At 33.3% G+C, this 24,705-nt stretch overlaps 1 protein-coding gene across 3 annotated transcripts; it reads left to right on the top strand.

The window, feature by feature from the left end:
• Window positions 1-1,312: 1,312 nt before the first annotated feature.
• LOC105249519 (caskin-1) lies at window positions 1,313-20,472 on the top strand. 3 transcript variants are annotated; one of them, XM_011255049.3, is made up of 7 exons: window positions 1,313-1,896; window positions 16,055-16,333; window positions 17,315-17,638; window positions 17,721-18,058; window positions 18,194-18,583; window positions 18,773-19,225; window positions 19,316-20,472. In XM_011255049.3, exons 2-7 carry the CDS (start codon window positions 16,063-16,065, stop codon window positions 19,571-19,573), a joined length of 2,034 nt encoding a protein of 677 aa, XP_011253351.1. In that variant the 5' UTR covers window positions 1,313-1,896; window positions 16,055-16,062; the 3' UTR covers window positions 19,574-20,472. The 3 variants fall into 3 exon arrangements, with proteins under 3 accessions (XP_011253351.1, XP_011253350.1, XP_011253349.1); XM_011255048.3 differs by lacking the exon at window positions 1,313-1,896 and adding an exon at window positions 5,186-5,636; XM_011255047.3 differs by lacking the exon at window positions 1,313-1,896 and adding an exon at window positions 12,871-13,363.
• The last annotated feature ends 4,233 nt before the right edge of the window (window positions 20,473-24,705 follow it).

Below are 24,705 nucleotides of genomic sequence, written 5' to 3'. Positions count from 1 at the left end.
GTGAGTCTGTCTTTTTTTTATATCTATGATATATTTTTTAATTATTTAACATGCTGTATTCGTGGCTACATATATTTGAATTGTTGATATTTTAGGACAAGCTCAACATACGTATACATATACACATGGTATTGTAGGCATATGTATGTGTATGTGAGTGAATGTATATGTATACATATTTATATTGATATATATTATTTTATTATCCCGATTATTATATAATTCCTGTTTATATAATTTAATTAATCCTATGTATTGCCCAAATTATTTAAAAAAAACGTTCATTATTTATAAAAAATAAATTAAGTAAAATAAATAATAAATCTATACTTCTCTCTGAAGAAACACGAAATTTAGGAACACGAATAGATTTTCCATATTATGACTTCTAATAGATAATAAACAAAGAACACTGTAAAAAAACAAAACGAAACACAAGATGAACAAAACTGAATGATAAAATTGATGCATTATTACTTAAAAGCTGAATTGGGCAATCGAGGATTGAACGTATCTACGTTTAATATGTCATGAGATTAACATCGGCAGTTCCCAAAGCAATATACTAATTATAAAATGTGTGTATATTAAGTGAGATCTAGTGCAATACAGTTATAATCCTTCCAGGTTACTGTATGTATGCTGATATTGTATACTTGGAAAAAAAATGAAGCTTTTGCTAAAAATTATATAACATGATTAATGTATGTGTGTGATGTTTGTGATGTTTTTTTATAAGAAATTAAATTTTTATTCGAAATTTTTTATGCTTATGCAATATTGCTAAGATAAGAGATACGGCTAGTTTATAATAAATTTTAGAATTTAGTGTTCTTTAGTGTGTGAAAAAATGAATGACAGATCTATTAATTTATTCTCGATAATACAAAATATAATAGCTTGCTTTATGACAGAGATTCACGCTATATGTAACTATCGTATTTCGTTTTGTTTTTTTTTTCTTTTTTTTTCTTTGCGTGCGAAGAAATGCGCCTTGATATTACTAGTTTATGGTAAACAAAATATTCATATAATCGTATACATTTTCTGTTAGAGATATTCTAAAATAAATATTAATTATCGTAGTGAAAAAATATTAATTATTCAACGCTGAGAAGACACCACTAATCCGTTACTGTCAAGATCCACGTTTAAAATGAACATTGTCAAAGCTATTCTTTTAATTCGATTAATTTTAATTAAAACGCGGAATATACGAAATGTTGAACGTGTGATTATGAATCAAAAATATATACATATATATATCTATTTTTAAAATAAAATTAGTAATTAATTTAGTAAAAAAAAAAAAGAAAAAAAATGCTCGACATTGCGCGAGTGAATTAACGAAGGGCTTGCGAGAAGCCGGTGCCGGTACTGTCGGCACGCACACAAAGGCGCGAGAGAGGGAGCCGCTCTTGCGTTTACGGGGCGCGGGCGTGGGCGCCTCCTCTCGTATGCCCCTCTCTGTCGCTCCCGCTGACAGCCCTGGTGCTAAACTAGCCCGGCTGCGAGTAATTTTCGTCGTTCGAATGGCTTTCCATCGAGTGGCTTTTTTTCCCGGTGTGTATAAGCCAAAATAGCGCCGCCGTCTCTCACGAGGGACTCCCCGACTCGCGGTATCGACGCTCTCGTCGCGATTAGTCCTGTGCGAGGCTGTCTTTAAATGGACGAGCGGCGGTGAGCGTGCACGACGTCGGCGACAAGAGGCAAGACTACAATCACGACGACGGCGACGGGAAGCGGAAGGAAAAACGGCAGGAGAACCGCTCGGGGCTACCATCAGGAGTATGGATCCCTCACCCCCGTGAGCTGCATCGTCGGTCGAACCTATCATTCGGCGGCGGATCGTCATCTCGCTACTCGGGTAGCGAGCAGCCGAACCTGCAAACACCGGTGAGTCGAAAGATCAAGTTGGGAAAGAACTGCGGGGGCGGCGCAGGGTTGATAGAGGTGCACGTAGGCAGGAGGGAAATGAACGTAGAGGAGGGTTAAGATCGCTAGAGAGGGAGAGATCGAAAGGCCTATGGTCTGTCGCCATGGTGATTCCGCACAGCATCGCCCTATCGCGAGGACCCCTTATCCCTTCGACCCTCGTACTTTTGTCCCTTGTCCTTTCGTCTCGCTCTACGCGACGCATTAGGAGAGCTGGGTTGCTCGGTGGATAGAACAGTCACCTGGCGACCGGTGGAAATCGGTAGAGGAGTTAAGTCTCTCTCTTTCTTTTTTTTTTTTCCATTTTCATTTTTTATTTCTGCATATTTATTTATTTATAGATTTATTTATATTGATTTATATTTATTTAGATATATAGAGATATTATTTAGATATATATTTATTTATATTTATTAATACTTGCTAGATAAGAGAGCAAGGTGAGAAACATCGTCTGTCGCCAATAAATGTTTTATAAAAATTAGAAGAGGCAGATTTCAAAACAATTTCAAATACTCTTTGAGTTTGTCATATTTCATTCTAGTACTCTTTGCTTATGCTGATCACGTGATTCATTTTTTTTTCTTATTACCATTATGGAGCAATCGATGTTGTCGTGCATGATGTGATTACTTTATGTCATGCATAGAAAAAGTGCTCTCTATTGAAATAGAATTAATTATCTCTCAAGTAGATTCAACCAGTTTGGTTGGTTTTCGATTAATAACCATTTTTTCATCTTTCTATTTTCTTTCAGCATTTTAATGACATGTTTTACCTCTCAGGACTTTATCCATGAGATAAATTTTTTTTTCTATCTCTCCTTTCTCTCATCAAAGTGCTTGCGAGCACGTTCGATACTGTTATTATTCATCCCATGGATTAGATACTCGTTCGAAATAGCTTATTTAGAGATATGATATGAATAATCGTGAAGACAATGAAGTAACAGTCCTCGTGAATAAAGTCTACCTCACAGTCAAACTATGAAATAAAATTGTAATATTAGCATTGATTTTTGAAAACATGAATACGTCAAACTTATAATACATGACTATATCTATGGCTGTGTTACTTAAGATATTTTTTATGTTATCTGCCGTTTATGAACGTGCAATGTAAGCAATTTGATGCATGTGCAACTGTACAAGACCCATTTTTAATGATCTTGCACAGGGTCTCTTGAAGTGTCAAAAATAAACATTAGTTATAGGACTCTGCAACCAGTTAGATATAGCACGTGGCTCTTCGATATCAAGAAATGGTAGATTATGTATTTAAAATACACTCGAGCTCTCTCTCGATGAGCTAAAAATGGTAATTTGATTTTTGTCGAGGCTTCTCGAAGGGATCATGAAATGCTTGTTAAATTATCTAATTAGAATTATATGGTTCAATTCGATTCCCGATATGGATCTCTCGCTTTATCATATTAAATATATATGCTTTTAATATTCTGAAATGAGAATAGAGGTTGCAATTTATGCAACTTATTTTTAATGTGGAAAAAAGTTTGTTACATATTAATATAACTTTTTTATATCTACATAATATCTATAAAAGTATATTTATTATCTATATTAATATGAAGATAATAAATGTATCATCAATATATTTGTATATATATGAGATATATTTACTTTTTTATATTTGCAAAAATGGATTATATTATGTTTAATTATATTTTTAAATTATTTGAATTTAATCTTTTATGCGCATACAAAATTAATTATATGCAAATAAAATTATGTTTGTCCCGAAATAGAATAGATAGATAGATAATCTTTGTAATTTTGATGTAATTTGACAAAAATTTGACATCAAACTGACGTTAAACTACCTACTTTTGCTATCTTTTAAAACAAATTTATATAAGATTATATGTATAATTACTGGCCACTATCGTATGTGAACATCATTGATTAATATCTATACTACCGCGGTTTATATATCTAACGTTAACATGTCGCTATATAATCGACGGTAATTAGTTCTATTGTGGCTCCATGTCGTATTGTGTGTACAGACCAATTTAGCTGTCCAGCAGTTTAAAGCTCTTTAATTAATAAATTACTCGTAATGTCTCACACGATGCTTTCCATTAAGAAAGAATCGAGATGAGGATTTTCGACGTTTTTAACAAAGAAAAACTGAGACAGAAAGAAAATAATTTATATTTTACTCTTTTATATGTATAATAGTAATTTTGCATATCTCAGAAATTCTCGCGTAAGTTTAAAAAAAAAACATTTTTCTTCTCACAATTAAAGACATTACACTCTATAGATCCAAAGATCTCTCTCTCAAACAAGAAACAATCTAAAGAATAATCGCGACATTGCTGGTTTTTGTTCTTTTAAATCAGCATGGATAGCATATAATTATCTATTAATGATTTGTCAAAGTATAGATTACTGATGAGAAAAATAAAGAAGAAAAAGGCTTGCGTTCTTTCTTGAACGCTAGCATTGAGATTAAACGTACTCTACATTGTTCTTTAAACCCACTGTACCATGTTATCTAATCTTCATATTTGCTTGCGTATCTCTTTTGGACCAATCGCCGAGTAGAATTTGAACAATATTGATGCAACGCGATACGTATATTTTCTTTTGTAGATTATTCTAAACTATTTTGTCAGTGTAATATGATTTTTCTCTGGTATATATTTAATAATATAATTTTTCATATTTTATTATAAACATATTTATTATAAACATACATTTTATCATAAATTATAAGACAATTATATAAAAGAATATAAAATAAATATATAATATTACTTCTACGATGTTAAATAATCATGAAAACATTTTATGTAAGCGAACACATCTACAATATGTATAGAGTTTTATAATGGACATCGATATAACTATTTTGCATATAAATTATACAAATTAACAGTATACATAATACACATGACACTAATTGCTTATTATTTGCAAGCGATTCAATCATGCGAGCAGTTTATTCCGCGGGCGTCACTGCGCAGGCGCGAGCGGGAGAGAAAGACGTCCCAGATATCTTTTTTTTTTTAAATTCAATCTACTATCAAAGCACACGAGGTGTCGTCTACCCTCGCCACGTCTATGGTATTCTTATTAGACCCCTATTCTCGGTATCTCTCCTCTTCTTTCCTCGCGCGAGATCGTAAAAAGATCGGAAAAAGCTCGCGTTCCTCGCAGACGGGCTCCAGAGGACGACGGCGAGCGCTGACAGCTCGCGCGCCCTGGCGGCGGCTTCGAGCGTTAGTCGGCGCTGCGAAAAGCCGCCGCAGTGTCGCGTGTCTGTGTCGCGATTCGTCGCGTCGCGTCGTGTCTTCCGTACGCGAGCTGTCCGAGCGCGAGACACGAGTCGATCGGGAATCTCCTCCACGAGCACCGCCTCGTCGCGAGTCCCCGTCGCGAGTCCCGAGGACCACGATCACCCTCCGCGCGCGCGAAAGCCTTCGGAACCTCCGAGGATCCCGAGCGAGGAGCGGCGCTCGCGCGAGCAATGGCGCGATCGCCACGCGCCGCGGAATCGGCGACGTGTGCACGACGTAGATGATACATCGGTGCCTTTCCTCGTGGCATGGTGGTGTTTACGTCGCGCGTGAGGACCTACTTGCCGCGACGAGGTTGCGACGACGGTGTGCGAGCAGCTCGACGGTGAAACGAGGACGCGAGCCGCGTCGTGAGCCGCCATGAGACGCATCAGCGGTAAGTCGTCGTCACGAGCATTTACTCGCCGAGTACGTATGTATGTATGTATGTATGTATGTATATGTAAACGTGTATGGGTGTCTGTCACGCTCTCGGGTCCTTTTCTCCGCTCCTTGCTTCGCGAACGGGAGAATCGCGTCCTCGTAACTCGCCGACATCGAGACAACGGTCGCTTTCGCGCTTATCAATGCGTCTCCGTTTACGCTACTCGGTGCCTGGTATGCGAGGTACGCTTGGGTTTCTGCGATCCCGCTGCGGGGCAGGATACATTCTTACTCCGCTAATTGGTTCCGCGTACAGTCGATGTCAATCAGTCACGAGGCATTCTTTTGTTCGGCGAGTAATTCACGGGAGATTTACTTCCGCGCGTCTTACGCGTCGAAGATGACAACCAGTGATAACTGTTGGAATATTCGTAGGAATATATTATGTTCTTTTTGTAATTGTTATTATATCTCCCATCTATGGGAAGATAAATTCGTATGATGTGGGTCATTTCTTATATTAAGCAAAAAATGCGTGTGAAAAATTCCTAATGGAATGATAAATTTGTGGCTTTTTTCCTATTGTATTTTTGACGTTTCGCTTGGTACTTTGACCTTTGTTTTCGCTCGAACGTACGCACGATTATTCAAACGGTATTATTGTAATCGTACACTCGACATTTGCCACGTGATTTTTCTTACGAGATAACATGTCGAGGAGAGTTACCTTTATTTTAAATAATAAGGTCTATTTTATTGCAATTAATTTTTTATTAAATAGCAGAAGCAAAAAAACTCGAGATCTGAAAAACACATAAAAAGAGAAAAAGATCTGCCTTTAACGAAAGAGAGAGGAAGAGATAGATTTCGTTATTTTTTCTCTTTTTTTCTTGGACTTTATCACTATAACAGACTCTCTCTCTCCCTCCCCCCTCTCTCCCTCTCCCTCTATTTCTATCTCTCTCTATCCTTTTAGTATCTATAATGCATCGATAATTTTGAAATTATCTATTTTTTTAATGCAATATTTTGCTTGTATTATTGTTTAAATGTCATCCAGGGTGTTATTAAAAAAAATTTGCCACGAGTAGCACAGCAACCTTAAGAACTAATTTTATAGTATCGTTACGGAAGCCATTTAATCTTCCCTGTAAGTGACAATGGGGAGAGAAACTGACTGATGGAGGTAGAGCCGAATCAAACCAGACCGAGTCGAGCAAAATTCCCCGCTATCGTTTATTTAGCCGTAAAGTTCTTAGCGGTCCTTGTTGACGTCGTAAATTAAAACGGATCCGCGATGTCGTAAACCTGCTTTTGTAAGTAATGAATGACGTCATTTGCTTATACATTGCCAGACGGAAAAAAAGAATCTTAAACAACGGAATTAGAAGAAGTCAGAGGAGATTTTGAGGAATAAAAAAAATAAATAAGAAATGTACAATGCATACATTTCGTGTCTAGATAAATCGTCAAGACAGCCTATACGAATGCTATTTCGTGTAAACACAGAGAAGCTTACAATTGCTCAAGAATTTGATCAAATATTATAAACATTGCGTGCAAATTTTTGATGTAAGGGAAGGAAAAAGGAGAGAAAAGAGAATGCAAAAAAGGTTTCTCTCTATAATCTATATATTATCAATATACAATCAAATCTTTTTTTTTTTATTTTTTTCAAATATTTTTTAAAATATTTTTTTTAATATCTCTTGTTTTTATAAGAATAATTAAATGTAAAAATAATTAATTTGCACTTTCAAAAACAAGCGCTGTTTCTAATATGCTGCTGTATTTTGATTGTCCGATTAATTTTGGAACAGAGAAAAAATTTTAATTAGATTTATTTAAATTCAGTTAAATTAATTACAAGCTAGATTCACTTTTGTAGCTTTTTTATCTCTGACTAATCCGTGTCGCGCAAAATCAGCGGTTTCGAGATGTACGAGTGCACTTGGATTGTACATATCTACCGCAGAATTGGGTAAAATCGTTGATGAACTCGGCAGGTTTACAACTCACGTCCGTAGAATATAGAAAAAAAAACTGTCTTTCTCGAACGTCGATCCTTCAATCGTTATTCAATTCGCAGAAAGTATCAATGTACCACTCTTTCGTATTTCTCGCAATGTTTTTCTAATCTAAAAATCTGAATAAAAAAAGTAAATATATTTTTCGAGGAAGCTTTTGTATGTGTTTTTTATTCTTCTCATTGATGTATCTTAAAGAGAATAATGACATATGAAAGAAATGTATGAAGAAGATGAAACATGCGTTATGAATTTTATACGACAGTTAATTATAAAATTCTTGTTATATCCAACAAGTTTTAGAAAAAGATGATAAGGATGTTCTCTTAATAATATATAATAATTATATAATGTTTCTTATAGCTGCGAGAAATTTTTTTATAATTGCGCGAATACATTTATAAATATATATGACATATATGAGGCATATCTTGTTGTCAGTTCCTCCCTGCAGACTTTATATTTTTTTTTCTTTCGATATCAACAGCTGGTACTTGTGATAAAAATTACACGTATGCTGTTCCTGGCCGAGGACGTACCCGTTATCTATAAGAATTCTTTCTCAATTCTCTCTCTCTCTTTCTTCTCTCTCTCTTTCTCTCTCTCTCTCTCTCTCTTTCTCTCGCCCTCCCCCCCCCTCTCTCTTCTCCCTCCCTCTTTTCCCTCTCTCTCTCTCTCTCTCTCTCTGAAGGATCGCGCTCGATCCATATTCATCGTATCAGACATACGCGGGCGGATATAAAAGAGGGAAGAATTGAAAGGAAAAAGAAATCAGAATTGTAGGTAGATACCTATATATTTAACTTCACCTATTCAGGCTTACAAAAGCTCTCTAGAACTCGAAACGAGTCAATTTGACAAGACAAGCTTTTTCTCAATTTTTTTTACTCTATAATTTGTCAAATATTCTGATATATCTGATTTGTGTTTGTAAATTTCAAGGCGAAATGAAAACGATTTTATACCGTGACGGAAAGAAAGACGATGAAATATGATAAAAATATATAATTTCTGCTTTACATTGTTAAGCAAAATTATTTTTTAAAGTGGACACATAATTATACACGGAATATATTTCAAAGTAGTGCGTTTTATTTGTTGAAATTGTATTTTACTGTAAAAGTGAGAGAAAAAAGACTTTCCATTATATTATTATCACAATTATTTATTTCAATTAATTATTTCAGCGATTTATGATTTTTCTCTCTTTAGCGAAAAATCATAAATCGCTTTCTTGAATGATAAATTCTTTCACATTAAAATTGCACGTATATTTTATTTGTAACTGCAAAAACTTTCTACATCGAAAGTTCTTATTACATTCTTTCCGCTTTAAGTTCACCGTCACGATCGTAACATATGTTTGGAATTCTTGAAACTGCGAATTTCACATTTACTTTATACCACAATGTGTACATATGACCTCGATCTGTTAAATTCCACGGACACAACCTTGAAATGCGTTAATTTATTGTTTAATCCATAAAACAAAATTAATTAAAGGCAACATAAGAGAAACGGAATGCGTTCCTATTTCTTTCATGCATTTCCGATATATGTGTAAATCAGAACTCGATTTTATAGAAATTGCACACGCCCAATCTGATGCATTGCAGTCGAAATTCTTTATTACCATTAATATATGTTAAATTTAAAATTATATTATAATGAAAGTAAATTTAAAATTTAATTAATATTGAAAATAGATACATATATAATTAAAGATTATTGTTACACATACAATTATTACAATTATTTTGAAACTCCGAATGAAATAGGAGATACATGTATTACATTTCTATAAATTTAAAATTTTATTTTTACAGTTTCGGAAAATATCGTTGAATTTTTAGCTATTAAATGTAATGATACATCATAATTTATTAACTTTGTTTTTATTAATTTACAAAGATTCAAATTCTTTCATATATATGCCTTTTTATTTTTATTGAAAATCAAATATTGATACATGCTTGAAGGAAAAATTTCTTCAAGAATTGTGTCGCAAGTTGATTGTAGCCACGGAGTTATTCAAGAATAAAAATGTTGTATTTTTTTACGTGCAATAACATGTATTGAAGTACTTAATAATCAAACGTCAAAAAAAATCAGTATACACGACAATACATCATTTTATTACTTCGTTTTTTTATTTTCTATTTCTTCGTTTTTCTATTTCTTTTTTTACCAAGGTGTAATAATTCTCGTTGACATATTTTTCCGGTGACCGCGGCGAGAATGTTATCGGTAATGCTCCTATTCGCAATTATTCGCTGCATCGCTTAATTATCGATCCGGGTCTTACTTAGAGTTATCTCTTGTCACGAACGTATCGAATTATAATACAACTTTTTATCCTTAATATCCTATTCTTATTCTTTCGTATTTTCAACATGTTTATTTCGCGTATTCTGAACATTTCTCGGCTCCTCCATACTTTACATTTGCCACGTGATGATATGTAGAATAGATAATGAGTGACAAAGTACACTATGCGTATCTATGTGATCTCAATGCAATGATTTCATTTTACGCATATATGTATTAGCAATTAAGCAAGAAAAAAATAGGAAGAATGATTCTAACAAAAAATATGGTTGCATTATTTTTCACATGATTTTTTAACCGCATGCTAAAGATAAAAGATTAAATAAAAAGGAGAGGATAAAAAATTAAATAAAAAGATCGAATAAAAAATTAAATAAAAAATAGAGGATTCATTTCAATTCTCGTCTTCGTGTTACGGATATTGAAGACTCTTCCCATAATATCTTGTTTTGTGACGGTTTCCTCCATGCAATCTCTCCTCTTTCTCTTTCTCTTCCTCGAAAGAGCGATACAAGAAATGGTAAAATAAAAGATAAAAATATTAGTAATACAAAACGATCAAATTATCGATCATAATTGCAGAGCAAGGTAACTTGTTTCTACTCGTCCTTGACGAGGATCCACTTAAGCGATCGTCCACCCCGATGCATTATGCAGATTACACGGGCCGGTCGTAGATTGCTGCGTGTATATTTTTTCTTTTTCATCATCTCCTTTTCTCCTTCATTCTTAAAGATGCCCAGCATCCTTAAAGCTGTGTCCACAATGACAATTGTTTCACCGCAATTTGACATACTGTGGCAGCAATCCACGAATTCGATTATTATAATTTGTCGAATTAAAATCGATAACATCCGTTTTGATATAATTAATTGAAAAGTAAATTAATTGTCATTTCTTGAACATTTCGATACGTAAGAATAATATTCTTTAACAACATAAAATTAAATAAATATTACATTATATTTTATATATAATTAATACATTGTATGAATATAATATTATTATATATAATTTATAATATAGTCGTTTATGTTACTGTTTGATTTATGATGCTCAAATATTAATATTAAAAAATATATTATCAAATTAATTTCATACGCGTGTAATTTTTCTTTGCATTTTTTATTATAATCTATATTATATTTATACGTTTATATATTATTATACTCAATTAAACTAGTATATATATTTAAGTCAGCAAAACAAAATGTTGAATTTAATTTTAATGCTAATCTCGAATCTTTGTTAATCTGATAAGTATATATTAACAAAAGTGCAATATATAATATACGCACATATACACAGCTCAAGATCCCATAATTTAATGCGTTAAATTCTTTATAAAATCACAATAAAAATTTACAACAAAAATAACTTAAGATATTTTTTTATAAATAAAAATATTTTGAAATTTATCTTACAGAAAAATCTTTCAAAACTCTATTCCCTCTTCGTCAATTTGTCAAAATAAAATCAAGATTATTTTCTTTTTATAATTAATTATCAAATTATTTCATGATATGCGAATCATCTTGTATACACAGAGTGTTGAAAAATAGGGGCAAAGAATTTTGGGAACTTATTTTATTATTCGCATATAAAAAACATTTTTATTATAATTAATTTCAAAGTAGATTTACATTATTAAAGTTTACAAAACTTGTGATTTGTAATTCTTATCTCCACTTCGCATCTTACTTCCATATCTGTATTTCCTCACTCTTGAAGGGGACATTCTCTTCGTAATCGGAGTCACGGCACCAACGCGCGTTCTAGAAAGGAAATATTTAAATCGTATCGACAGACTTTATTAATGAGAGGAAAAAAATGCAGTTCGTTTCCTGCAGATCATGAATCGCATACTTGTCACCTCGCGGGCCCTGTCAACCGGTCACTCGATCAATGAAATTCTCGTCGTTTCTTTCTCCCTCTAACTCGCGTAGGGAATAAAATATTAAGTCCTCCTTCTCTTACGAGCCGATCCTCATCGTTCCCTCAATATTTCCATATGTTGCGTCGATTTGCATGCCGCGCTTTTCAAAAGCTACCTACGCGGGTAGCCTAACAGGGGCGGCCCACGCCGGGTTCTGGAACCCGTTCACCCACCTTTCGACCTCGCCCATTCGCCACCACCAACGTGCCGTTTCACTGACACCGTATACGCGCCTGCGCTTATCTGACAGTTCCTATTCGGAACTGCCTCCCTTCTGCGAGATAGTTAGCTATCCGATTCATTGAATGCGGTATCGGCGGTTTCTTAAATTTCTATCAAATAGATTGACTCGCAAGTGCTTGCTGTTCCATCGAAAAAGTGATTAATCCAGTCAACGTTTCTGTGCAAAACTGTCATTGAATTTTCAAGCATTTCTCTAAACAATCGAAATTTTTTTTGTCTTCTAAATACAATGATTAATTTAATGACTACTATTTATTAATGTGAGTAAATAGTTGATTAGGATCCAATCTAATATGTTCAGGGTATGTAGTGATTGTGATAATGGCATAAAAGTGTTCATCGAGTCAATCTTATCAAATCGAATAAAAATATATATATATAAGTCTAATAAAATTAAAGGAAGCAATAATTGAATGAATTAATAAATGCGTGATAAACATGAAAAATTTGTGCCAGAATTTTAATGTGATTTGCGCATATCATATTTTTTCCGGCGACAAAATATAACTTATATAAAATAAATAATAAATGTAATAATAAGTAATAATAAATAATAAATGTAAATCAAAGTTAAATATTCTTTTTGGAGAAACATTTCTCTAGAGTTGCTCATCGAAATTGATCATCGTTATTGTAAATTGCGACCTGTCTCCATAATATATTTGTGCAACTAATCTCTCTTCGACGTGTCTGAAATTACATCCATACATTCCGTACTCATCATCCTTGACAAACGCAATCACGGAGGTACGTGAACGGTAGCGATGTATTCGATCACACATTCATCGGTAAATCGTGACTAATCGTCGGAAGAATCACGTCTATGTTTGGAAACGATCGAAACAGGTTGTGATATGGTGTAAATGGCGATCACCGCCGTAGCTAGCTGTCTGGGTCCCCCACCTTTGCCACCCGGGAAGCGGTTCCTGCAAAAGTCCTCGAGAAAATTGTCGTCCACCTACAAGAGCTTCCGCGACCCTGCCGTGGAGGCTTGGCTCCTCCATGGGGCTCCGGAAGATCCGATGGCAAAGCTGCGTTCGCGCGAGACGACCGCTGAACGTGGAACGATCGCTAACCAAAGCCTGTTCAGAAGCTGCTCCGAAGGAAACTTACACGCACGTGAAAAGACAGCCGCGCTGTCGAGCAATACGCCCCTGGACAAATGCATCAAGGCAATTTACGGCAGTTGGAAAAATCTCTTGTACCGTAAGTGCGCAGATCTCGCAAGATGTAACCGCAAACAGGAGGGAATATCGATTAAGAATGAGAAATTTGCAATTTTGAGCGAGGAGAAAACTCCGCCAAACGCTCATATCGCTGCTCTTACTTCGATATCTGAAGTAACTTAAAGAGAAAGAGAGAGACTTGTAGTTATTGCGAATTTAAATTAATTTACATATATTTTTTTTCTGATAAAAAGATATGTCGTTTTTCAAAATAATAAGCAAATTATTATTTCTATTTTATTTCTCGAATTTAAATGAATTTAGATATATTTTTTTATGAAAGGAAGATATGTCGTTTTTCAAAATAATAAGCAAATTATTATTTCTATTTTATTTCTCGAATTTAAATGAATTTAGATATATTTGTTTCTGATAAGAAGATATGTCGTTTTTCAAAATAATAAGCAAATTATTATTTCTATTTTATTTCTAGTGTGAGTATAATATATATTAATTTTTATCGTCGTTGAACGAGTTAGAATATCGATATGATACTTTTATCAGTCATCGAGCGAAATATAAATGAAATAAATGACGAATTAGTGTTTTGCTGCTCGATATTTATGATGCTCGAATTTCGCTGGTGAATTACGCCTTCTTTAGTTATCGAAGTTATCGAACGTGCAACTTTCACACAGTAAGCACATTGTGAGCTGTGCATTCCGCGCTCGCAGAAGCATCGATCGCAGAAGCGATCTGAAAACTAGCACATGTGCTAATATGTATCGGAAAGAAACCGATGGTGCCTGGATAAGTACTTTTTTTTTAAATCGGGAAATGCTTTTTTTTCTAAAATAAACTTCTATTTTATTATTTCAATAATATATAGCACTCATGATTTATATTTTATTCGTGTTTATATAAATTAAGTTAAATTATATATTTATAAATAAAAATATTTTACAGAGTCTTACATCGCGTGAATATATCTTTCTCTCTTTTCCTTCACTTGTCGCTAATATTGCATACTTTCAATGTCTTCGAATCGCGTGTGAAGTAAAATGGTCGGATGAAGGAGATCGATCGGATGTCACGCGACTGATTCTTCTCAGAAAAACAAATATCAGAAGAAAATCGAAGTTTCGCAAAGTCGTAACGAATCGACACATCCTATCCCCCCCCCCCCTCATTTGTCTTCCTTCTCTCGTCTTTGTTCATGTAAGGCTAATATCTTTTATGCAAACTTTTTGTTTCATCTATAATTATGGAATGTTAAGAAGGAGTGATGTTAGTCATCAAAATAATCCTGTACTTTAGCTACTAGATGTATTCCGTCTATAATGTTGTTAAACACGATTTGTTTTACACATTACCTGCTTGTCCACATTTGAAGGATCCATTCAATTTGTGGTGTAAAATATATGTCCAGGACAAAAATATTTTATTTGATAAATATGGACACATTAATATTAGATCCTGTATCTATTATATTTATTATTATTATGTAATTTTGAAAAATAATGACTATTGATTTATTGATATAATTTCGAAAAATAATAATTCTTTGATTATAAAATTATTTATTAATCGAATGTTTGTTTTTTGGAAGTCTTCGGCAAATATTTCAAGCTTTCATATTTTACATTCATTTTATATTTTGAAGTTTTGAAATAATATAAATTTTCTTTTAAATTATAGGTGGTATGGAATATTTGCAAAAGAACACTAAATCATTCCGATTACAAATAACAGATAATAATTAAATATTTGGCATATCATATATCTATTTTTGGCAATCGATTATTTAGAAAACAGTATTTAATTTCAACTTTTATTTGGTGTTGCACGTAAACAACCTGAAAAGGGAAAACTTGTTGCAAATATTGCAGTAATTTTACAATTATTGGTTTTTATTTTTAGTTTGTTTCACAATATACTTTCTGTGATAACATACACATTTACATGTATCGATTTACATTTAAAGTTTTTTTAGTAAAAATATATCACGTAGTATATATTTATGAATTACTGTATACACATAAATGTTTGGAACTAAATATTCATAAATATTTTTAGACACACACACACACACATTTTATATAAAATAACTTATCTAACTATATAATTATAATAAGATTATTCAATATTAATAGATATTAATATATTAATGCTACATTATTTTGTCATTTAGATTTTATTTATACGATATACAGGAGAGTTTGCGTTATTGATACAATCATAACAATTCTAAAGAAATACATAAATTAAAAATTAAAAAAAATACGCTAAATAATAATTACTGAAAATCATATTGAACTAAAATCGTTATAATTTTGAAAATTTTTTATCAGTAATTTATAAGATTAATTTTGTAACTACATCTCGTATGCGTGCCAGGGTTTCTCGATATCGCAATTTCAGCAAACAAAAAATATTGCGTGCGTGCATGTGTTGTGTAATTATGAGGCATATAATAAAGAAAATTGATGATGAAATGTGTAGAATTATATGCAAAATTTATAAAATAAATTTCGCACATAATTCTACACATTTATTTTATAATTTATTTTATACTTTTTGTACATGTTTATTTTATAATTTATTTTATAAATTTCACACATAATTTTACACATGTTATCATCAGTTTTCTTTCATTGCAAACTCAATGAACACGCGTGTGTTATATCGAACTTGATCGATTAAAAGTTTCTTCCTGCTGCATATGTTACAGTTGGCGGTATGAGCCGGCCATCCAAAGCCGTGACTCAAGCGAAGAAAGTAGCACCACCGGCTGTACCAGACGTGTTTCGACACTCGGGCTCCTCTTTTGGCTCGGCTGGATATGCTAGCAGCGAGGATAGCTGTTTCCTCTCTGGAAGTGGCCCCGGAGGTACGACGGACGATGGTTCCTACGGGATGCCATCTGGAAAAAGTCCGGGACCTATTTTTACCCATCCTGGCTTCGCCTTCCCGCCGGTGATTGGCAAATATGCCCACGCCGAAGATCAAGGTGCGAGATATATGATGATGAACGTACATTGTGTGGATCGTGAGATATTAGGCTTAATCTTTATTACGGAAAGTACAAAAGATATCAAATAACAACTGTGATATTGAACTTGCCATTTCGAGTAATTAAATTAACTTGTATTCCAATTAATGAAAATCATTTTGCCGTAGTTGAGTATAACAGGATTCGAGACAAAGTAAGGCTGTGTACAATATATTTGGACTACATCTTATTCTTGAGAACGTAGTAAAAAATTTTCTACGTGAAAATAATCCTTTTATATGTCAACTGTCAATCTTCTATCAATCTTCCTTTAACAGAGAGATATAATTTTTTTATTAAAATGCTGAAAATTTGATTACCGTAAATGTTGAACAATCGGTTATCAATGACCCTCACCAATATTTGCACTGCATGATTTATCGAAGTGTCCTACATTACTGGATTGCACTCACGTCCTTCGAATATGAGCATATATTCATGGCTGAGGAAAACCAGTTCAGATTTAAATTCATTATTTGTTATACTTTCGTGCCAAAATGTTCAATATAGACTCTTTCCTTCCATTATGTTTCCTTCCATCCATCTTCTATTACAGTTGTATTCTATCTGCTGTCTATTTTTGGTTCACTATGGCAAGAATTGATTTGTTCTCTGTGCACCGAAATTGAATCTCTCTCGGCACTACTTTATAATATTTATTATACGAATTGTATGACCAAATTTATTGTAATTGCTTATAACAAATAATGAAAAAATTTAAAAGACGTTTTTATATTTTCTTAATTTGTTTTTTTTCTACAACAGTATTTTCAAAAATCATATTCTAATTTTTGAATATTTGAGAAGGACGCAAATATAAATTAAGAAAGAATGAAAATAAGATTATATTAATGAAAAAAATTATATTAATTCAAAAGTATAATTACATTAGAAATCATATGTGATTATAGTAGACGAATTATTTTTTATATCGTTTAGGTATCGATATGACCCAGAGTCCCGGCAGGGACAGTCCTGGTAGTTCTGGATCAGGTTCAGGTTCTAGACATTCTACAGCATCGCTGGATTCAGGAAGAGCGTCCGGGTATCATTTGGGACCCAGGGGACCCGGTGCTCTTGCCTCGTCTCCTAGATGTTCTATCAGTTCCCTTGGAAGTCATCCCGATCGACCAGCAGATCTTGATGTCGTTCACGCTTGGTTAACCGAGCTCCAATTTGAAGAGTATTTTCCTTTGTTCGCTTCTGCAGGTTATGACCTTGCTACTATAACGCGTATGACACCAGAAGATCTCACAGCTATAGGTGAGTCGAGTATCGTAATAATAAATCTATATTCATATTGCGACACTTGCATCTACTTTCTTTTACACATGTTACATTACAGGTATTAAAAAACCCAATCACAGAAAACGGCTGAAAGCGGAGATAGACAATTTGAACATAGGAGATGGATTACCGGAGCATGTACCCGGATCGCTAGAAGAATGGCTCAGACTTCTTAGGCTCGAAGAATACCTTGGTGCTCTTCATCAGCAGGGCATGCGTTCCGTTGAGGACGTGACAACCCTTACTTGGGAGGATCTCGAGGACATTGGTATCGTACGCCTAGGACATCAAAAAAAATTATTACTGGCAATTAAGAGAGTTAAGGATATACGTGCCGGCAAGCGTATACAACCGCTTGATCTTGCACGTTTGCCGCCACATCCTGGACATACACAGGTAAGCCATACTCTATCGTTTTTATATATTAAATCCGTCAAGAAATTATAATCTCTCCTAATTGTTTCGGCATACATCGCGTGAGAGATTTTATACAATCAGAGAGATTATATTACAGCAATTGAATTTGTTTAGGACGTTGTTATTCAACGAGGTGGGCCTGATCTACCATCACCCGATGAAGACTGTTCCTCCCCTGTCCTCAGATCTTTTCAAAGAGGTGGGAATGATAGCACTTGCGGTGCTACTTGGAGAAGTATGTATGCTGCGCTTCCAGCTGATTATAGTACAGTCGGTCGTACTGGCTCTCGTGGAAAATCTTTGGAAAGCTTAGAGGACGCGCCTCTCGGTTATCCCCCGTCACCAGCCCCAGCCTCACATCCACAACCCCTCGAATGGCGTCCACGCAGTTTCGAGGATGGTGATCTTACACCCACGAATGATGCTTCCGCTGTAGACACCGGTGGTGGCGGCACTCTTCCACGACCAAGACATTGCCTCGTTCGCCCGCGACCGGTAGCCAAGGTATTAATTCAATCAACTTATGTAGCTCGATTAACTTATAAATATGTAAAAATATGTATGAATGTTTGCATGAGAAACAATTTATCTGTTCAAATTTGAATGGTTTCTACAATTGCATGAATTTTCCAGTATCCATTTATTATTACATATTACCGTATTGTACGTGTATGTATATATTTGTGATTTCAGGTCACTGCAACACCAGGACAATATAAATCTTTACCAAGAGATTTGGATAACAAGTACCAATTAACTTACGGACTGGAGAGTAGTCCGCACCTTCCGAAACGATGTCCTCCGTCGCCCCCGAGACGACAGAGTTCCAGAGACACAACCAGTTCTTCCATAGTAGGTACAGCGATCGGCGACGTTGTAATAGATTGTAGCGGACCGGTTCCGACTGCTTCCTGTGATGATCATCACATTCATCAGCATCATCATCAGCATCACCATTTGCTTCATCATCCACCGCCGCCACCACCGGCACCCACGCCTGCGCCTTCTACACCGCCACAATTGAATCGACCGCCTTCTTCCATGTCACGTTCATGGGGTAGCGTCAGCGTGAATGTTAACGAGGAACACGAATTAATCGCTACTCTCGCTCTGCAGCATCGCAATGGATCGGATGCTAGTTTTAAGGTAAGTTGATACTTGAAAAAATGTTACATTTACATTGAATACTTTTTCATCCATATATTTGTTATATATTTTATTTTTGTGATTGTACAGTCAAGTTCCAGTACAGAATCAGACTCATTGCCATTTGCCAATGAGAATGCCGGCACAATAAAGCAACGAGCCGGTCGAGCGCAAGAATACGTACCGAGTGGATCCAACAGCGGTATCGGCGGTCACGTAATTAATCATCATTCCAGCGGTGGCGAGCCTGCGGACGTTCTAAACGATATTGGAAATATGCTTGCCAATCTCACAGACGAACTCGATGCGATGCTCGAAGAGGAAAAGCGCCAAGGCCTGAACTCATAATTGTCACTGCCTTCATTTTCTAATTAATCAGAGTTGCCATAAAGAACATAAACTTGGCTCATCGTCACTGATATGCGAGATAAGATATTTACTTAGTGCAGGGTACATATTTGAGTACGAGTAAATGTAATTCCTGAGAGGAATCCATGAACGGATACGAATTTTGTCGAGAGATTTGAATACCTATTATCCTATAAGAATGTTAAAAACGGAAATACTTACCAACATATATAGATATATTGTACCTTTTTGTTGCATTTTACTTCAAGAGAAATGAGAGTGACATATATCACACTCTAAATCGAATATAATAATATTCGATTTTGTATTGTACAGATTAATGCACATGTATAACATATTTTCGTGTGATTTATACTTTGCTTCGATCATAGTTTCCTTCATCGTCTTTTCATTAAGAAGGAAAAATGCTTTTATATGGAAATATATCGGAGCAAATTCCAACACGTTTCCAGATGCAGCTATTCTACGATATTATCGCACAATCTTTAAGTGTCTTCTTTTGAAATAATTTTTTTGTAGTTCATATTTTTTGTTATTCCTTCTTTTTTTATGGACAATATTAGAAATGAGTGATATTGTAAACCATATCACTCTATTCTATCTGATAAATTAGCGCGAATATTTTCAAGAAGACGATGTACGAGATACTGGCATGGCAAAAGGGGAGGGGAATAAATTTTTTAAGACAAATACAGATATATTGAATGTAACCATGATTTGTACTACAAAGCATGTTGCACAAACAATTTGGTTTTCCAACATACATCTTCCATGTAAAACCAATCTTACAATTTATAACATGTACAAAAGTCTAATTCTTTTTTAGGAATTTGATTTTCAACATGTACATTCCAGTGACATTTTTCCATTTCCGTCCTTTTTTTTTTTGTTAAATCAATATATATATATATGATAGAAATCGAAATTTTTTATTCATAGCTTATTCAGTTATTAAAATAAGACAAATCATGTGTTTCATGTTTCATTATCCAAATGAAACAGCTCCGAATGTCAGAGAAATATATTATTTATAGAGAGATTGTTACAATGATAAAAAATAATCCTTGATTCTAATATAATTTTTGAAAAGGAATATTAGAAAGTATTAGTCACGCAATTTTTTTCCCTTCAACAAGAGTTCTATAAAAAAATATCACAGAATTTCAAGGCAATATGATTTAGTACAGGAAAGATATAAATAATGTATACTAACTAATTTATATTTATTATTCATACTAACGAATATAGAAACGTATAATTTATTAATTGTATGGTACATCCATATGTGCAGAAGCACTTGGAAAGTATTCATATGTATTAAATCAAAGTGAAATTGTAGCTGCAGAGACATTTTCGAGCGTCTTTGCTGTTCGAAAATATGTGTTACTGGTATGTTTTCAGATCTGAATGTAGTATTTTGCAAGGAGTTTTTATAAGATACTTTATGATATACGCGATATTGAAAATAATTGTACAACAAATTTTTCATCTATCTTTACAATAATAATGCTGTCGTAATGATGCAAACAGCAGAAATTAAGAATTCTTCGAGATAACATAAACAAGAAACTTGGTAACTTTTCATTTCAAAATACGCTACAAGAAAAATTTTTTTGTGTTATATGATTTTATTACGAGTACTTATACATCTACTTATAAGTCAATATCTATATGTACCACTTTGGTATGTATTAATACTCCCTGTGCAAAAAGTTTATGTCTCTATTTCCACTTTAAACGATCATTTTATATACCAGTTTGAATGATTGATAATGCAAAAATGCAAAGTTACGACAAAATATATAATTATATTATATCTCCTTTCCCCTATGTGCGACACGTTTTTAATCCTAAAAAGGGTCACGTGTTATTCATAATCGGATCCAATCGCGTTCCATAGATAAAGAACACGGAAGATATATGGATAACTTAACGTATACTTAGACTTAAAATTAATGGAAGAATAAAAGCTGCTGAGTGCAGAATACTAGAAAGAGCGAAAAAGAGATAAAATTGTCTTGTTAATTACTATAGGTATTACCCTATAGGTAATATAGGTGCATGCATGCGTGCGTGTGTTGTGTGCGTGCGTGCGTGCGTGTGTGCGTGAGTGTACGTTTTGTGTGTAGAACGCATAACATAACTTTATATATATATATATATATATATACACGTATATAAATATATACGGAATGTGTCTTAAAAAGACCAGATATTCTTTTAATAAATTATTAATTTACAATTATTTTTTTCTTAACAAAAATATTGAGAAAGAACAAGAGATTATTTTACATAATATAATACGACTCTTTTATGGCCAGTAATATGATATTTATAGTTAAAGTTCAAGTCAAAATATTGTTAAAAGTAAAAGATACTTGAGATATTACAATAGTTTATTCAATTAAAAACACAATCTGTTTCTTATTTTATTATGATATTCTATTAATAATTATATTTCTGCTTATAAAATATATTGTAAGCAGTTTAATATAATTTTGCAATTTCTTCTCCATTAACTCTGCTGGAGGAAATCCTTATATGAAAGCTCTTATTTATCTATTTACTCGTTATTTATGATTTTTTTACAATTAATATTAAGAATTTATTATAAAAATTCTCTTAATTAAAAAGAATATCTCGATATATATTTTTACTTTTCGATTTTTATGCAATTTTTAAAAATAAGATATTCAAATTCAAGATAAGTGAATTTTAATATAATTTTTCAAATGTGTAATATTTAAGATGATCACTATTGATTTCCAATGATTGTAGAGTGAACATTTTGCGTCATTAAAGAAAAATTTTTAACTTATTATTTATTGATACTATGCGAGTTTTTTATACAAGCTGGGAATTATAACTATGAAGATAAGTTCTACTTATAAAATTAATTGAAAATTTATTTTTATTTATTTTATGATTCTCTCCTTTGAAGTTTATTTAGCAGGAAATTCTTATTTTTCAATTACATGTAATTTGAAAATTATTCTATTCCAAGTTCATTTCAAATTGGCCAAAAGATATACATTGAAAGAATATCCGATCTCTTTAAGATATCTGAATATGTGCGTGTGTGTGTGTGTGTGTATGTGTGTACGTATGTATATACATTTAATAAGCAGTGAATTTAGGAGGGCATATTCCACGATGCCGCGCGCGAGCCTTTGAGCGAGATTAATCTGTTGTTTTTACAGATGAATAAAACGCATTCTAATCAGCCGCAATTTGACTGACGCGCAATTTGGCGCGAACGAGTTACGCACATTATAGATTTATATTGCCATTTGATACTTATAATACTACTACAGTAACGCAAATCACTCGGATACGAATCTTCGATCTACCGATTTTGTACTGTAAAATCTAAAATATTGTACAAATATTATTCATATTTAGCAGCTAATTCTTGCGTCTTGATTTAGAATTTAGTTTACGTACTTTATTTCGAATATATAAATGTTTGAGTTTTGTTTACATTTTAAGCGATATCAATAAAATGAATTATATCATCATATATATATAATATATATAATAACAGTTGCCTGTTGTATGTATAGGAAACTATAATTATTTTAAAAGTGGTGCAAATTAAGTCTCGAAAATTGTTATACAGGAACATATATAGATATATATATTACATTATTTTATTTAATCTTTGATAATCGCTGTCACATCGATTTATATATCTTCTTTTATACATCTTGCAATGTTATATTCAGATAATATGTTTCAGCTGTCCTGTTAGTTACAGCATCCAATAGTTGATTTAAATATGTAACATTTTGCGCAGGTCTTTAATGTTACGAGAGCAATTGTATAACAAAATATAACGAGAGTTAATCGCAATTCGCTAAATAAATCGTAAAATTCATTTCTTTCAAATTTATTGTGTTCCAATTACAGAGATTAATGTACGTGTATATGTACGATATATTTTATGCGATACCTTTTCATTAGTGAAAAAGGCATTATATAAACTCTTGCGAGTTATTGTTATTTAAACTTATATTAAATCCATTATATTCACATTGTAGTGAGTTAATACAAGATTTTGCCTTTTTGCATTAGCACGACAAATTGCCAGAAAGGTTGACTTGGCATTCGAATACTGAAAACTTCTTTACGATAACGTCCTTCCACGTACAAGAAAAAAAAATGTGATTTTCATTATCTTAAATAAATCTCTTCGCTTTTACATAGATGTAAATTAATAATCCTTTAGAGAAAAAGGATAAATAGAGCTTTTTTTTACAATATTTTCTAATGTTTCAGCTAATATGAATTCAAAGTTCGCGCTGGTTTGTAGACAGCTGATTGACAATTTGTTGAATACGTCACTTTGACACGATGTACAGATGCTACACATAAAGCATATTAATTAGTCATAGTTTTTGTACGCTATAATCTATAATGTCTCGCTCATAGCGAGCCTTCAATGCCCGCCTAAATTGCATTGTAAAACCCCCTTCTCCCTCTTTCATGGCTTAAACGCGCGTTGGATATGTTATTTGGTTTATCGATTAAGAGCAAGGGTGATTGATCTTTAAATAAAGCCAATGGACACACTTATTCGTCATTTTTCGATTTTTAGCACGAATTATTTTCCCTATCCGATACGAGATGTATGTGAAATTCGCATTCGGAGAAAAAAAGAAAATATGTACTTCGCATCGCATATACAATAATGTCGACGTACATACATAAATGTCCATTTCAATACGGGAAATATCTATATCTATGGCGAGCGTAAAGGACACTCTAAGAGGGTCGGAAAGATTTATAAGAGAACTCGCCTGTGCGTGGACGAGTCCACTTGTTAGTTAAATGCACCTTCCATTCCCCCTTTCTCCGTGTCGTCTTTACGTTCACCGCTTGTTCCCTCTCTTTCGGTCACCCTTTTCTCGTCCGCGCAGGAGTGTCATACAATGGTGTCAGATAGATAAAATCTTAAATTCCGGATATATAATATTAATAGTATATAATAGTAATATTAATAATATATATAATAGTAATATTAATAGTATATAACAGCAATATTATTAATATTACTATTATGTATTATTAATATTAACATTATTAATATTATTATTTATATTATTAATATT

This window comes from Camponotus floridanus, unplaced genomic scaffold (assembly GCF_003227725.1).
Source record: "Camponotus floridanus strain SB8 unplaced genomic scaffold, Cflo_v7.5 scaffold23, whole genome shotgun sequence".
In the NCBI taxonomy this organism is placed as follows: domain Eukaryota; kingdom Metazoa; phylum Arthropoda; class Insecta; order Hymenoptera; family Formicidae; genus Camponotus; species Camponotus floridanus.
This window is presented reverse-complemented; position numbering and strand designations above follow the sequence as displayed.

Coding starts and splice junctions, on each gene's coding strand:
- LOC105249519 (XM_011255047.3), top strand. CDS start 13,021: ATGGCGATCACCGCCGTAGCTAGCTGTCTGGGTCCCCCACCTTTGCCA. Junction 13,364..16,054: donor TTGGAAAAATCTCTTGTACC/GTAAGTGCGCAG, acceptor CATATGTTACAG/TTGGCGGTATGAGCCGGCCA. Junction 19,226..19,315: donor GATCGGATGCTAGTTTTAAG/GTAAGTTGATAC, acceptor GTGATTGTACAG/TCAAGTTCCAGTACAGAATC.